Source organism: Dama dama, chromosome 5, assembly GCF_033118175.1.
Source record: "Dama dama isolate Ldn47 chromosome 5, ASM3311817v1, whole genome shotgun sequence".
Classification (NCBI taxonomy): domain Eukaryota; kingdom Metazoa; phylum Chordata; class Mammalia; order Artiodactyla; family Cervidae; genus Dama; species Dama dama.
In genome coordinates this window covers 32,292,446-32,310,434 of record NC_083685.1, presented here as the reverse complement: position 1 = coordinate 32,310,434, position 17,989 = coordinate 32,292,446, and the positions used below count along the sequence as shown (strand labels likewise).

Sequence of the window (17,989 nt, the reverse complement as noted above, 5' to 3'; positions counted from 1 at the left end):
AAGCAGTTTATCCAAGTCATTGAGTTTATCTGTACCTCTTTCCTCGCTATTATTCATTTTGGTGTTCCAATCTTGTTCTAAAAAAGGACTTAGTTTCAGCTAATGTTTTCCATAAATATGAGAAACAAATGACTTTTCAACATAAGCAGAACAAGATACACATCCTAAAGGTGTCTCCTTTTAAGTTCATGCCAACAAAGTTGAATGATCTCCAAAATGGACTTTTTAAGGTACAAATACACTAAACTATACTGTTGAAGTAATCAGTTATTTCCAGCCAAAATTTACTTTTGAAACAGCAGGAAATTGATGGTTCTGAGGCAGGTTAAGGGGTGTATGGGGCTTTATTATATTACCTCTACTTTTTTAATATTGAAAATCTTCATAAGATCTATTAAAATTTTCCTCTTTTTATTGCATAGAATTACTATTACCTTAAATAATTTTATGACCACATATACTACAGACACACATTATATAATCAATATAATCTAATTATCAAAATATTACCCATGTGAATTTTTATATGCATATGGCAAAGTGACATTTGCATTTGTATATTAATCAATTTGCATTTTCAGGTTAACTGCACTCAGTAAAACAGATAACTGGCACTACAGGCTTTTCCTAGGATAGCTGCCATCAAAACTCATAAAATTAAAATTTCACACTTTAGAAATTATCCTCGCTTTAATTTGAGCCATCTTCTAAATTCCCAATGGTTTGGCCCTTTCTAATAAAACTTGACTGAATTTTTAAACACTTAACCTACAATCTATTTTAAATGATTTTCATTAAAAATTTAATTTTAGAAGTATTCAATCCTCTTGATATGTTTTTCAATTAACAACTAAATATGAAATTGACATGCTCAAAAATTAATTAGTGTTTAAAGAGTAAAAGGGAAATACATAGAAAAAGTATTCCTTTCATAATTAAAAACTGCTGGTATCAAAAGTATCTGGAGATGGAGGAAACAGAATTTTCCCATAACTTTCTAGTTGGTGTTTATATGCAATCCATCTTCCCAAGGTCCTTTCTTTTCTGTTCCAGTTAATCACTAGATTATACAAGATGTTTTGATCTTTTAGTATAAGCCCAGAAAACCATAAATAAGGCTGCTGTGTTGCTGTAGAAAAGAAGCGATAAGATTTTTACGAGTTGACTCGCATAAAACCAACTATGGTATAAAGTGATTTTCCCAGAAAAGGGCAGACAACTTAATGCAATAAATATATTCCATACAAAGACCTAAAACAGTGAACCGAGTCATTCTCTGAACAGTTAAAAACATTCTGGTTTCATATGTATATTCTCTGAACAGTTAAAAACATTCTGGTTTCATATGTATGAGTGCTAAGAAATTGATTTTTATTCACCAGGATGGCAAACAATGCTCCTTTGGTGGGTTCACCAAGTGGTGTGTATTACTTTAGGTGAGAAGATGGACAGGAAGGAGAGAGGTGATCACTCTGGCAGAAGTCACAAAAACTACCACATGGATGTAAAACTTACAAGGCCAAGCACGGAGGCCAGATGAGGCAGAGTGTTCAGAAGTAAGTTATCTTTAATCCTGCTTCTACAGGATAATAAATGATCACACCAAACTCTAGCATCCCACTGTCATTCATCTTAAATTGACTCACCTAAGCTGATGCTCTCTCAGGTTGGACAAGGCTTCCATCCCGTGTAAGTAGGAATACACTATTTCCAGATCCTGTTTGAAAAAAAAAGGACAGGAATTATTAGACTTGTCAGAAAAAGAGGCTTCTAAGATAAGTCATTATATTTACAGGCCAAATTAAAGATAGCTTTTTTCCAAATACAAGTTTTTTAGACATCAAAAATCACATTTATATCAAGAGAAATCCTGGGCCTACACAATGTCATCCATCATAACTGCCTTTGGGACACATACAATGGCCATAAAAATATAAACGACACTGGCTCAAAGTTATGAAAATAAATTCCTCATAAGTTGTTACCAATTATTTTCTGGCTTTATCAGTAAAATATCAAAAGTAAGGTTTTAATTGTAAAGTATAAATATTTGCCAATTCAGTCATTATTTTCTTAATTAATGCATGTTACTTCATGCCTACACTTAAAGATGAGCATGAATCCAATTTTTCTTTTCAATTCTTACTAAGTGACATTACTTACATGCAGAAATATTTAAATTTAAATATTCTCTTTTTAAAAGAGACACATGCCTTGTTTTTCCAGATCATGTTACAATACGTAGAAAAAAGAGTCCTAGTAATCATTGAAAGTTAGAACAAGTAAAGATTCAAAATCCTGTTTATATTGATTTACAAGCAAGGAACCTTTACTGATTTACAAGCAAGGTTCCTTTACAAGCAAGGAACCAGCATTTTTTTTTAATTGCGGTAGTTGATGTATAATATTATGTAAGTCTTAGGCGTACATGAGTTAGTATTTTAAGACTCCAATGAATAGCAGCTTCTGATCTCAAGAATATGAATAGATATTTACTCCTCCTCCAAATCTTGGCCAAAATCTAAAACAAACATATTTTTAAATATCTAAAATTATCCTCTTCCTTTTTAAAACAAAAGCCCTATTGAGATATTCACACATTTCTTCTGGTGGGAGACCGAAGGACCAGGTAGGGGGTGCAAAAACCTCCACCCCCACCCCACACTGAGGCGATACCTCCTTCTACAGAGTCGCTGTAAGCAGGTCCAGGGGTTCTCAGATATGTCAGAACTCAAGATTTATCACTTGTGAATAATTCACAGTTTGTCTTTGTCAAACACCATCATAATTCCTGGCATTTTACCACCCAAAAAACAACCCCATAACCATTAGTACTCTCTCCCCATCCTCCCTTCCCTAGCTCCTGGCAAGCATTAACCTGCTTTTTGCCTATGGAACTGCCTATTTTGGACATTTCATGTAAATGGAATCTCACAATGGAATACACGCTCTATTGTGACTGGCTTCTTTCTCTTTGCCTAATACCTTCAGGGTTCATCTCCCCTGCAGCAGATGATGATACTTTCCTTTGTATCGCAAAATAATATTCCACGGTAGACAGATGCCACGTTTTGTTTATCCATTCATCAGCTGATGGACATTTGGGCTTTTCCTGCTTTACGACTGGCATGAATAATGCTGTTATCAACTCTCATGCATACATTTCTGCTTGCACACCTGTCTTTAGTTCTCATGGGAATGTATATACCTGGAGGAGAACTGCTCATTCATAAGATAACTCTTGTCTTTAGCTTGTTTACCTAAGTGGCTATGTCACTTATAATCCTATCAGCAGGGTCTGAGGACTCTAATTTCTCCACATACGTCCTTGTCAACACTGATGTCTGTCTTTTCTATTTTAGCCTTCCTAGGTGTGTTTGAAACTGTTGATTTGTATTTCCCTAATGACAATTTTTCATGTGCTTACTGGCCATTTACACGTCTTTGGGTAAATATTCAATTCTTTGTTCACTTTTTAATTAGGCTATTTGTCTTCATCATCGCATGTTAAGGATTGTTTATGTATTCTGGACAGAAGGCCCTCTCCAGACACGTTATTGGGTAACACTGTCTCCCTTTCAGTGGGCTGTCATTTCACTTTCTGGGATAGCACCCTCTGAAGCACAGGGTTTTTAATTCTGATGAAGTTCAACTTGTCTACTCTTCTGTTATGTATGCTTGTATAGTCAGATTTAAGAAACGGTTATCTGATCCAAGGTCACAAAGATTTATTAATATATTTGCTTCTACATAGAGTTTCTTCTTCTACAGTCGTAGCTCTTATGTTTAAGTCTATACTCCGTTTTTATTACATATACAGTAAGGTAAGCATTCAACTTCATTCTTTTACATGTAGATATCCAGTTATCTTATCATCCTTTGTTGAAACACACTATTGTTTCCCCAGTGAACTGTATCGTTACCCCTGCTGAAGATCAATGGATCACAAACGTCAGTATTTATTTCTGTACTCTGAGAGCTATTCCATTGGTCTACAAGTCCGTCCTCATGCCAGAACCACATAAGGTCTCATTTATGCAGCTTTGGAGCAAGTGTGAAATCAGAAATTGTGAATGTTTCAATCTTATTCTACTTTCTTGGGTACATGTGAATTTTAGAATCAGCTTGTAAATCTCTACAGAAAAGCCAGCTTTAAAAAGATTGCAATGAAACTAAAGATCAATTCAGGTAGTGTTGCTCCTGTAACAAAATTAAGTCTCCTAATCCATGACATGGGATGTTTTTCCCTTTACTTAGGTCTTCCTTAATTTCTTTCAACAAGGTTCTGTATTTTTCATTGGACAAATCTTGTACTACTTCAGTTAAATTTAATCCTCTATCTTGGGTAAGAAAAAAATTTTGTAACATTAAGGGTACCTTTGAGAACAATTCAAACTGCACCTGCAATTAGATTTCATACATTAAGCACACAGATAATAGACAATGATTCACAGAATAAATTAGGCAAGGAAATGAAAACTTTTCTAAGAGGATTCCAAGATTTTAGAACAATATTATGATATGTTGGGGGGGGGGGTGGTGGAGGGAAGACCTCATTTATGATTCTCAATTGCCCCAATTTAAAACTTATCAATACAGAAATTTAAAGTAGCACCTTCTGATGGTAAAGTTTCAGATAAAGTGATGGACTTTCATTTTATTCATCTGTAGCTTTGTTATTTCCCACAAATCTTGTAAAAGCTATTTATGGACTGAAATCTACATATAGATCTAAAAATTCAATACAAATAAGAAAGCTAAAACAAAACCATTCCCAGTATCCAGTTAACAGTGTGCATTCCTAAACCCCTTCTTTAGAAGCAATCCACCCCAATCATAATAGTCTATGTGCAGGTAGGAAAAGCCAATAAAAATGTCTCAAATAATGGGTTTTCTTTAATCCTCATAATAGAAAGTCCTTCTGAATAATGCTAAGATTCACATTCTATTTTATGTATTATAAATGTGTGCGCTGCTGCAGTCCTTAAACAGTAACAGAGAAACTACCCTCCCATTTCTGAAGAGTTTATAATCTAACACGAAAGTCTGACCTTTTTTTCACTGAAATATTGATCAACCTGTTATAAGCTGCCCAAGGCCCACAGTACTTCTAACAGGCAAGACTATTTACGTCATTAACCCTAATCAGGCACATACATTTACACTGAAAAAGTGTATTTAGCAAAGGAAATAGGAATTTAGAAAGAAATAGGAATTTTCAAAAGTGCAGGTCTCTGGGTCAGGAAGATCCCCTGGAGAAAGGAACGGCTACCGGCTCCAGTATTCTTGCCTGAAGAATTCCATGGACAGAGTCTGGTGGGCTACAGATCACGGAGTCGCAGAGGGTCAGATGACACCCAGAGTTTCCTCTATTACTCTTAGAGCAAGTCTAAAGGAAACGTGTCACGTGGTCTGTACCACAAGCAGCTTGGAAGCTCCAGAACAGACACCGCATTTCCACGTGAAGTTGTCACAGGAAGGCAGTTTCATCTAGCTGGAATTAGATGACTTTACACAGAGTCCACACCTCAACCTGAGGTCTCTTCTCTGTAACTAACAGGGTCAATGTAACTCACTGATGTCTGCAGGCAACAAGTAAGATGATGTAATGTTTCGCTGTAACCAGCACAGGTTTGGGTGAGTCAGAAAGCTTAGGAAAAGGCATCAGGAAATCTCTGGTCTCAGACTCCCAGGGATGAAAGACAACGAGCCACAGAGATTCAGACTAAGGAAGGGGAAAGCTGCTGGTAGCCAGGCTTCCAGCAACACAGAGCCCGAGAGCCAAAGACTGGGTGTACTAGAGCAGAGGGACTGCAGGGGACTTAAAGACACGGAGAGGCAAAAAGGAAGACAGGTTTTCCTCTCCTCTCCTAGGGGCAAGGTGGGCTGGGTGGTATTTTGAAATAGGCAGATGCGGTCTTTTCTTTCTTATCAATGTCTTCTACCCTTTCCCCAGGTGTCCAGTGGCCTGGATCACCCCCACCCTCAGTCTAGGTGCCCCACTCTGGTCTAAAAGCTAAAGAGTCATCATGTGACCTGAAGCAAATGTGAGTGATCAGAGGGGTCTTGCATCTTCCCAGGGGAACTATCAGTCAGCGTCTACATTTCCACAGTCCAAATAAACCTCCAGGTGGCCGGAGGTTTCAGAAATGAAATACACTGGTGCATGAGGGACAAGACCCGGGGATCCAGGCTCTGCCAGGAGCCACCCCACCCCTCAGCACCTGCCCCCACACTTCCTCCACTTTCCATGCAGAGGTTTCAACACTCATCGCCCCTTCAGGGTTGGCCTTTTCCAAAATAACCTATGAACTGGTACACGGAACTGCCTTCACCCAGCAAGGAAACAAACAGGCATAAGGGCAGGTGCTGAAGAGACTTGCTGCTCAAACCAATCAGAGACCTGACACATGGATGGCCTCCCAGAGCAAACTCCCTCGAAAGAGGAACAAGGAAACATATGCCCTTCCAGGACTTACATTCTTCGATGCTTTTTTTCCCCCTTTCTACACAAAGAAACATTCAGAGTGAAGTTTTCAACAAACTTGACTATAGGGAAAAAATGCTGGAGAATTACATCACCTTAAATGCTCCAACTGTCATTTGTCAAGAAACTAAGATTTGCAAACAACCTTCTAACCTCCCGCTGCACCTCCCATGACAAATAATATCCACATAACCACTGCTATTTTTAAAAGACCCTCAAAAATATAACTGATTCCCCCCCCAAATTCTTTAGTCTTAGATACAAACAGGAAAATCTTGCTTTAACTAGGAAGCAGCATTTTTCAAAACAATAGATCTTTTCAAGGAAGGACATCCTTTTTTCAAAAATAGATGTTATTTGAAAGCAGAGAAAAGTCATAAAACTGCTATAGCCCTGTAGACAAGAACACGGATGTACTGATAGGAATGCGGTATTCCATGAAAAAGACTTTTTTTGGCCCCAAATATAAACCAGGTATCAAACCCAAAAGTATTCTCTAAGTCAGAGGTACTCAACCTTTTGGTCAGGAGGGACCAGTTTCGTGGAAGACAATTTTTCCACAGACTGGGGTGGGGGCGAGGGATGGTTCCGGGGGTATGGTTCGGGCAGTAATGAGAGTGATGGGCAGCAGCAGATGAAGCCTCACTCACTTTGCCCACAATTCACCTCCTGCGGTGCAGCCTGGTTCCTAAAATCTGACCCAGGGGTTGGGGACCCCTGCTGTAGGTCACAGAGGAGAATGACTGCTCACAACCTAAGGAATCCTCTTGCTCAGAGTCTGTAAACAGAACCCAGGGCCAACAGGAAGAAGTCAGGAAAGATTTCCACACTGTGGGCGCCTTCTCTGGTACCTTCTAAGAGGCTCGCTCAGGAGGGAATCAGCCTCAGAGCAAACTCAAGATTCACCAGGAACTAGGTTTTAACTCCCCTTGTTTACCGGGATGAGGACTGGCTAAGCACTGAGGGTGTATTTTAACATGACCTTTGACGAGCTGAAAGAGGAGACCGTCCCTCACCTTTCCGGTCCCTCTCCTCCAAAGATGCTTTGCAAATGGAGTGGTGGGGGTGGGGGGGGGGGGAGGTTTGCTATACTCTACTATGAGAAACAATATATCCTTCTCCTTTAAAGTGAATTCTTATTTCATATATGAAGCTACATATTTGAACCAGAATCACAAGTAAGGTACAACCTTGCAGTTAGTTATAAGATCAATTCAAGAGGTAAGGTTGATCCCTTTAAAAGACTGTATCTCAATCATCACAGAAACTAAGGCTGAGACCATGCTAGAGCTCAAGGCCCACATGGTGAACCGCCCCGCCAGCCTCTCAGGACCGGAGACTGCAATGACCCACCGCTCTCTGTTGCCTAGACAACAAGGTGCCGCATCCTTCCAGCCAAAGACCACTAGCAAGGAATTACAGTTCTGTCCTGCACAATAATGACAAGGAGGTTAAAAGCCAAACTATCCAAGGCTCAAACTCCCGGCCACAGCCAGGAGATCGAGGACCAAAGCTGGGGGGACATCTGCTGGCTTTGCTGTGTCTACCCACACCAGAGTAAGCTTAAAAAGTTTTACCTAGGAGAGGCCAAGGTTCTCTAACTAAAACATTTAAAAACCACCCTTGGAAGGTTAATGGAAAGAACATGAGCTCTGGTGTCCTCCTCCCCACTGCTGCAAAGGCCAGCAACCCTGGATGTGTTACTGAGACACTATTTGCATACCAGCATAAAGATCGTCTGGAGGAAGACATGGCAACCCACTCCAGTATGCCTGCCTAGAGAATCCCATGGACAGAAAAGCCTAGCGAGCTACAGTCCATGGGGTTGCAAAGAGCCGGACAGGGCTGAAGTGACGGCACATATGCATACATGACTCTTCTTCTTGACTGGGTCATGTAACTAAAAGATACATAGTTTCATAATGACACACGGCATATACAGACCTTTGAGAAGCAGGGCGGCTGATATCATGACCTGTGAGATTTGCAGAAAGGCAGGCACACAGTAACATCAAGAATTACAAACTTTTAAATACTGCCGAAATTTAGATGCATTAGAATTTGTATATATCAATGCATCCTTTTCATATATTTATCTGGCCAAAAAATAAGTCAAATGAATTATTTATAAAACATGCACAGGGCCCCTGGATGACCATCTGTATCAATCCAGCCTTTATACCACAGATGGTATAAAGGGAGCCAACCAGCCCCAGAGCACAGACCTGCCTGCACTTTTCGAGCCTGTCACTACCGGCTCCCAAAGCCCCCAGGCTGGCTTCCCAATAAAGCCGCCACCAATAGTCTTTGCGTCCCTCCCATACAGATGGCTGGCAGTGTGGGGCCCAGCCTAGCACAGAGTCCCTCGACCACACTGGTTCTCCCTCACCCCTGAGAAAGTGTCCTACAACTCGACCCACCAGCGGCTGGGACTGCTTTCTGAGCCACCCGCCCAGGCCCCCCTGTGAGCTCTGTGCAGCCACTTTACATTTCATCTCCTCCGTCAGAGAAGAAACACCTCAAAGTCACTGTTTTACACGTTGTTCTAATCTCTGCATCTAGCAACAGGCTGTGTTGCAAAGAAGGAACAGGGTCACACTCTTGCAGGGCCGATGGTATCCACATCCTGCAAGTAAGGTGAGCTCGACCTCTGGGCGAAACCAGGACAAAGGCAAGGGGGAAAGCTGTTAGCTCGGGTACCCAGACAGGCTGAGGCAATTCTGCATGTGGCCACCAGGGGGCAGAGAGGGCTAGCAGTCCCTCAAGGACTTACACACCTAAGTAGGAGATAGATCTTTACATCATCCCTTAGGGTTGTGCAGAGACCACGACCAGCTTTTCTCCTCTGTCCCTAATGAAAGGGCATGGGGGATGGGAGACAGGCCCACCAGCACTCTTGCTAAAATCATTTCATTTCTATCATCCCCAGGAGGGAAAAGTCATATTTTAAACCTGTCCTCCACCCCCACCCCTCACAATTTGGTAAAGCACCAGAACCTTTAAAACAAAAATATTCCATCCTGTGATAACTGCTGTCATCACATACTTCAGGGAAAGGTAAGGAAAAATCCATGGTGGACTGTCATGATTTTGAGTAAAACTTTTTTTTTTTACTGTGTTATGATTAGTTTATTAATTGTGACAAGTGTACCACACTTGTAAAATATCAATAGGAGAAACTGTGAGGAGGATATATGAGAACTCTTTGTACCAGCTTCTCAACTTTTCTGTAAACCTAAAACCGTTCTAAAAATAAAGTTCCTTTAATTAATTTTTATTGGAGTATAGCTGATTTATAAGCTTGTGTTAGTTTCTGCTATATGGCAAAGTGATTCAGTAAAACTCTTAACTTTGTTCTTAAACAGCAATTTCAACCTAAATCTTATGAAGGCTGTTTCTGCGTTTACTATAACTTATATCCAAAAGGAAGACCGTGCCCCAGAGCTGTGATTTCATTCAAATTCACAAGTCAAAACGCAGGAAAATCTGTGATTATATTCCAGTCATCTACAACTCGGTTTGGAGGCATTTCTTCAGCTCTGAACTCTTGAGCAACTGCATGTTTTAAAGACAGGTGGATAAGGACTTCCAGAAGTAAAAGATACTGATTTAAGTTATTGCGTTTGTCCAAAACTACCTCAAGGGTTCTTTAGAGCCTTAAAAAAAAAAAAAAGAGTTTTTGAATAGTTCCTAAACTTGAGACAGAAGTCATTCTAAGGTAATTACCTTTTGAATTAACCACGAAAATTACAAAACAGACCTCAGTTAAGCAGAGCACACCCTTGCCCCATGCTTCCTCTGCTTCCAGGTGGTGGCAGGGAGCCCGAAAATGTCACATTTCAGGGGAGATAGGCTGAAGACAGAAAAGTACTTCCTAAATTATAAGGAGCAATGGAAGTACCACATCATCCTCAAAGTTTATCTCTTATTGAAGAAAACGTAAGAGTTAAATGATTCAACAACAACCGCCATCCCGAGGTAGTTTTTATGCTCCTAAATGAGCAGTGTTATGTTTAGCGACTTAGACACGCATCACACGCTGCGTCCATTGCCCTGTCCCAGGGGAAAACAGCCATGGAAGCAAGTATTGTTTTTGAGGTTTAAAATTTCTCACTGTGTGTGTTTGTCACTCAGTCGTGTCCGATTTTTTGTGATTACATAGACTGTAGCTCACCAGGCTCCTCTGGCCATGGGATTCTCCAGGCAAGAAAACCAGAGTGGGTTGCCATTCCCTTTTCCAGGGAATCTTCCAAACCCAGGGATCAAACCCAGGTCTCCTGAATTGCAGGTGGATTCTCTACCATCCGAGCCACCAGGAAAGCCCCAAATTTCTCATTAGAAATATCAACAATTGTTAACTAAAAACTCATCCTGGAGACAAATAAGAAAAATATCAAGTGTCTAAATCACAGAGTCAGTATGAGTTCAGAGTTGATATTTCCCCTTCAGAACAATGCCCATGACCGAGCCGAAAGCTCCCCGGAAATCACATCTCTCAGGCAGCGAGAACAAACATCAAAACAGATCTTTTGAAGTAACTCTCTTATTTTAATCTCTCAGACTACAAAATACGTCGTCAAATGTTAACTGCCCATGTACAGATTAACACACTAGAAAATGATTTGTCATGAACCGAATGCCAGCCTGGCTTTTGTTCTCTGTGAGTAAGTGAGCAGGTAGTGAATGAGCACATTTTAAATTAATATTTAAAATTTTGATCAAGTACAACTGAAAAGGTAAATCAGCTGTACACAAACATGCACACAGTGCCCCCAACTCAGATAAAATGATGCCCAGACCATCTTCCATTTCTTTTTTTAAAAAAGGAGCTATACATGCCCCCGTGCCCAGTTCTCCTCTAAGGACACAGCTAAAACCTTGGGCCCGGGGTGGCACTGTTTCCCAGGGATGGTCTGGCTCTGATTAAGCCTTGCAGAAACCGAGCTGGTGTGGGGGGAGGCGGGGGCCACGGCCCACTGAAAACCTGGCAACAGGGGCCCAGAGCTGCAGAACCACCTGCAGGACGCCTCCAGTTCCAAAGACAACCTAACTGCAACGACCAGGCCAATGTCAGCATCCTCGCAGCAGTGTGTTCACACAGTCCTGAGAAAACAAAAGCCAAGCGGAACAGGTCACCGAGGACACACAGGCTCTCAGCAGAAAGGAAGTGCTTCCGAATGAAAGCAGGTTTTAAATATAGAAAACCTCACTGCTGCCATTTTTCTAGGACAAAAGACAAAAATAATTGGACATCTGTTTTTCCCATCTTGAATGTTTTACCGAGGAGTCAACCACCAAGAGTATTACTTATTCTCAAACTTCTCTGTTTCTCAAGAGGACAGGAGAAGCACACAAAAATATTCTGCAGACACAGTTAAAGCTTTCCAACTCTGTTCGTCAGAAATGAACTAAGTGCTAAAGACATTTTAGGTACTGTGCAAAATTGATCTCTTTCAGATCTGTCCATATGGGCGAGGGGAAGTTTAACGATCCCATCAGATAAACACTAGGGGTGGGGGGTGCAGTTACAAAAAAGGAAGTGCATTACTAGATTGCAGAGAAGACATAAGGACTAGTAAACATATATATAAAATATTGATAATGGAGTGCTCGTTTAGAAAGAACCACAGTTGTAATTTCTGAAGCATCCCGCCTCTCGATCATGTTTCAAACTCTCCTTGGACACTAACGTCTAACATCTTTATCTTACATCTGTCCTACCTCCCACAATTGTACCGGGTGTACCACCCATACCTGACAGCTCAAATCTGCAGATGTGTCCACCTGATCTATAGATGGGCTCCATCATATTCATAATTAAGTAGCATAAATCAAGAGACCTTTGGCTGTCACAACAGCAATGCGCGTTCTCTCTTACACACACACACACAGAGCCCTTGAAGCATCATCATCAAAATGCTCTAGACACACACACACACACACACACACACACACAGCCCTTTGGGCATCATTACCAAGACACTCCAGAAACCAGAAGGAGGCTAAGAGCCCGTGGTGAATTCAGTTACCACAGAGGGGCCATTACAGCCAGCAGGGGAATGAGAAGGAAGGCAAAAGGCGGCCCTCGCCCCACATTCCCTAACCTACGTTCATAACCCAGAACGCCTGGCACAGAGATCAAAGCAACAAAGGGGAGAGGGATTTGCTGACCAACTACTTCATCCCAGAACTAGAACATCCCTGTAGAAAGAAGGAAATGGAGGCTGTGAAATTTGCTTTTCCAGGTAAAGGACAAATTTCAAAGAGGTCCAGTGAAGGCGCTCCAAACATAGGTCCATAGGAAAGTTTTCACCAGCATATGGCACAGTGAAAGAACAAAGATGCTGCGTGAGATGCTTCATGAGCCGAAGGCATTAACTTACAGAGTTCAGTGGTCCAGCAGTTAAAAACCCACCCTGCAATGCAGGGGATGCAGATTTGATCCCTGGCTGGGGAACTAAGGTCCCACATGCCATGGAGCAACTAAGCCCACAGGCCACAACCAGAGAGTCCGTGCGCCACAGGAAAAGAGCCTGCAGGACGCCACGGGCTTCCTGTGCGCCCCAGCCAAGACCCGACCAACACAGCCAATAAATAAATACAATATAATTTTACAAAAATAAAGAGCTTGACTTTGGGGGAAGATCATAATTTTTTTTTTTTTTTTTTGCTTTTATAATGTCATCCTTTGAAATCATATTGATACGAGATGATATAACTTGTCGCTTTGTCTAATATCACTAGCAGAAGAAATTTTCTATAATTGCCCACATTATGTTGGCACCTCAATTTCTGAGTGGTGGTCAGGAAGATCGAGGGTCTGACTCATGAAATCCAAGAACCTGGGGCACCCACCTAAGAGCCTGCTAAATGTGGGGATGAGAAGTGACTACAAAGTCCCCAAATTATTCACTTCTTCCAGCTCTCATTCTCAAAACTTTCCAGAGAAAAAATGCTCTAGGCATTTTGACCCTCCCCCAAAGAGACCCTCCCTCCAATACCTTTTTTTTTTTATTAGTTGGAGGCTAATTATTTTACAGTATTGTAGTGGGTTTTGTCATACATTGACATGAATCAGCCATGGAGTTACATGTATTCCCCATCCCGATCCCCCCTCCCACCTCCCTCTCCACCCGATTCCTCTGGGTCTTCCCAGTGCACCAGGCCCGAGCACTTGTCTCATGCATCCCACCTGGGCTGGTGATCTGTTTCACCATAGATAGTACACATGCTGTTCTCTCGAAACATCCCTCCGTTGCCTTCTCCCACAGAGTCCAAAAGTCTGTTCTGTACTTCTGTGTCTCTTTTTCTGTTTTGCATATACGGTTATCATTACCATCAGCAGACCAATGGATAAGGAAGCTGTGGTACATATACACCATGGAATATTACTCAGCCGTTAAAAAGAATTGATTTGAATCAGTTCTAATGAGATGGGTGAAACTGGAGCCCATTATACACAGTGAAGTAAGCCAGAAAGATAAAGAACATTACAGCATACTAACACATATATATGGAATTTAGAAAGATGGTAATGATAACCCTATATCCAATACCTTTTTATTAAAGAAACCTCTAACATTATAATCTTCTGGTGGAATACTGGGCCTTCAAACAGGATGGAAAATTTGCAGAAAACATGGCAAGATGCTCTGGGCAGGGCAGGGGGTTGTGGCGAGCTTGCGGGCACCTCTCCCCTGGCTGGGCTGAGTGACCGGCCGGAGCCTGCTGCCCAGCCCCAGCCTGGCTCTGCGCCCTCAGCAGCCACCCAGCCTCTCTGGCTGTTTGCTCACCTGCGAGGTGGAGATGGTGACAGTATCTGAACAAAGATTTTCGCAAAGCGCTGAGGGCAGCACCCTGCACAGAAAAGGCACCTTTCTGAGCACGGCTACTGTGTTTATTACTTTACTTTGAAGGACAATGATGGAAATCTTAAGACAGTCCGGTGCCAGAGGGTGGAGGAGGCAAGCTGCAGAGACCTCTAAGGGATGTGCTTGGAACAGCACTGGAGTTCTTCCTTTCTGTTTCCTCCAGGAATTTCTTGTTTCAGAGTAAAATACGATGCTGCAAGTTCAACGATACAGAGCTTAAGAAGCAGCGAATGACTGGACTTGAAAATAAAGAATCCTAAACACAACTTGTATTTTTCCTGACACCAAGGATGATTTCTATTTAGCTCCAAGTTTCAACAGAGACTACGGGGAGAGAAGATCCTAAAACCTGGTTTGTTTAGATGTTACCCCTCCCCGGCTCACAGGCAAGCCAAGGCATGGAAGACCCGCTCTGCACAGCCCCGACTGGGTGCCGACCCGGAGATGCGGAGACGGTAGCATACAACCTTGGTCCTCAAAGACACGCTCGTCCACACGGAACAGATGACTAATGAGGACCTGCTGCGCAGCACACGGAACTCTGCTCAACTTCCTGTGATAAACCATCACAGAAAAGAACATGAAAAGGAATGGATACATGCATATGTATAAATGAGTCACTGTGCCGTGTACCTGAAGCTCACACAACACTGTAAATCAACTATACTCCAATAAAAAGGGGGGAAGAAAGGATCACCAACAAAGAACTGTTGTTGTTGTTAAGTCGCTAAATTGTGTCAGACTCCTTATGACTCCACAGACTGTAGCATGCCAGGCTCCTCTGTCCTCCTCTATCTCCCAGAGTTTGCTCAAATGTATGTCCATTGAGTTGATAATGCCATCCGACCATCTCATCCTTTGCCACTCTCTTCTCCTTCTCCAACAAACAATTAGAAATAAGGGGAAAAAAAAGTCATTCCATCTATAAGAGCGGATAAAACTCCCTCAGAGACAACTACAATGTAAGACAGAAATTCACTGAAAAGTCACAAGCATCAGAAAATGAGCTTTCTAACTCCCAAATTCAACAAATGCTCTCTGCCAACACACCATCACCGCCAGCTGTTCACCAGAAGGTTTATCTGAGGACTTCCCTGGTGGTCCAGTGGTTGGGGTTCCATCCCTGGTCTGGGAAGATCCTACATGTAACTAGAGAGTAGCCCCCACTCTCTCCAACTATGGAAAGCCACATTCAGCAATGAGGATCCAGCTCAGCAAAAAATGAACAACTTTTAAAAAGTACTAATAATAAAGTTTATCTGAATCACATCACACACATGCTCCTAGGAGCCCAGAACCCTTACACACATATGATGTGAGCTAATGACACCAGAAGTCCTAAGTATCTGTAACCTTGCTCTTCACAACTTGCCATCAAGTACCCACCATGCACAGGAAAATGTGATTAGACTCTATATTTAGCTTCAAGTCCTTTTACTACTAAAAAAAAGCAGTTCATTCCCAAAGTACATTTTTATTGAGTTATTTAAATTTATTACACCCCAATAAGTAAAATATACAGCAATGCCCTGTGACCAAAAGTCAAATAAATTTGCATGCCTCTGGGGATGAACCCCAACAGAGCAGAACCACTGGCCATGCTGAACTCTGGGGCCTGGCCTCTCACTGCCCTGCACCCCGCCTGCTGTCAGAGCTGAGCGCCAAGGATACAATGAACTGGGGTCAGAGTCAGACAGAGGAGATGGGGAGATGGGGGCATAACCGCTCCCTCTCTGGTCACGGGCCTCACACACCACCACCCGTGGTCACTTCCAGCAGCTGCCATCCACAGAAGCTGCAAGTGCTTGGAGAGTGTCTGTATGTCCAACAGGCACATGAAAAGATTCCCAACGTTGCTAATTATTAGAGAAATGCAAATCAAAACCACAATAGAGTATCGACTCACACCAGTAGAAGAGCCATCACCAAAAAGTGTTTAAATAACAGCAATTATTTATTCTCAGCCTAAAATGGTTGTCTCCAGGATACAGAATTCTGACAGATGGTCTCTTAATACTCTGAAGTTATTCCTGTCTTTGACTTCCATTATTAGAGTTAAATAGTCTTGTGTCATTCCAACCATCATTTCTTTGTGAGTAATTTGTCTTTTTCACTGATTCCTTTTAAACTATTTACTCCGGAGATGCAATTCAAAAACTACAATGAGGTACCACCTCACACCAGTCAGAATGGCTGCCACTAAGAAGTCTACAAATAACAAATGCTGGAGAGGGTGTGGAGAGAAGGGAACCCTCCTACACTGTTGGTGGGAATGTAAATTGGTGATGCTCCTGTGGAAAACAGTATGGAGGTTTCTTAGAAAACTAAAAACAGAGCTACCATATGATCCAGCAATCCTATTCCTGGGCAGATATCCGGAAAAAAACATAACTGGAAAAGACACATGCACAACAATGTTCATTGCTTCACTATTTACAACCGCCAGGACACAGAAGCAACCTAAATGTCCATCCACTGCATGCGTGCGTGCTAAATCGCTTCAGTCATGTGTGACTCTATGTGACCCTATGGACTGTAGCCCACCAGGCTCCTCCATCCATGGGGATTCTCCAGGCAAGGATACTGGAGTGGGCTGCCATGCCCTCCTCCAGAGGATCTTCCTGACTCAGGGATCAAACCCATGTCTCTTATGTTTCCTGCACTGGCAGGCAGGTTCTTTACCACGAGGGCCAACTGGGTAACCCATCCATCCATAGAGGAATGGATAAAGATGTGGCACATACATGCAACAGAACATTACTCGGCTATATAAAAGAATGAGATAATGCTATTTGCAGCAACACGGATATACCTGGAGACTGTCGCACTATGTGAAGTCAGTCAGCCAGACACAAACAATACCATATAATATCACTTACATGTGGAATCTAAAACATGACACAAATGAACTTATCAACAAAATAGAAACAGATTCTCAGAGAGAGAACAGACCTGTGTGCCAAGGGGGAGGGGGTTTGGGGGTGGGGTAAAGCAGAAGTTTGGGATTAGCAGATGCAAACTGTTATAAATAGAATGGATAAACAAAGGTCCTAATGAATAGTACAGGGAACTATGTTCAATATCTTATAATAAACCATAAAGGAAAAGAATATGACAAAGAATGTATACATGTGTATAACTGAATCATTTTGCTATACAGTATAAATCAACTCAGCATTGTAAATCAACCATACCTCAATAATTTTTTTTTTAAAAAAAGACTATCTGAAAAATTCTTTTTGCATATTATCACTAGCAGTTTTTGTGAATACCCAACACCCAGAACTAAGCCTAGTGAAACAAGTTGATTCTTTGCTCCAGTAGGAACAAAAATAAAATACAATGATATGAAGTAAAGAGGTAACCTAAGATGTTCACAAGAAACAGTCTAAAAATATTCTGACCAATAGCACCGGGTTTTCATACAAACTGTATCATTTGGAAAAGACAAATGCTAAGGATGCCATTTAAGTGCATTAATCCCTGCCTTACTTTAAATTTCACTTAATGATAGCCAAGCCTCATTTTTAGTAGAAAATGTTAATAAATCAAAATCAAACATGAGATAATTATGGAATTCAATCTACTACATTACACTACTTGTCCAATGTGCCATTTAAGCCTCCTGAAC

The 17,989-nt window shown here is 41.7% G+C and overlaps 1 protein-coding gene across 9 annotated transcripts in view; it reads right to left on the bottom strand.

Annotated features, from left to right (window-relative positions):
- RAPGEF2 (Rap guanine nucleotide exchange factor 2) overlaps positions 1-17,989 on the bottom strand; it is a 258,399-nt gene that overhangs the window by 177,824 nt on the left and 62,586 nt on the right. For all 9 annotated transcript variants that reach the window (XM_061142269.1, XM_061142270.1, XM_061142274.1 and 6 more), the window contains exon 2: positions 1,647-1,717. In XM_061142269.1, coding sequence (XP_060998252.1) covers positions 1,647-1,717 — 71 coding nt within the window. The remainder of the gene's footprint in view (positions 1-1,646; positions 1,718-17,989) is intronic.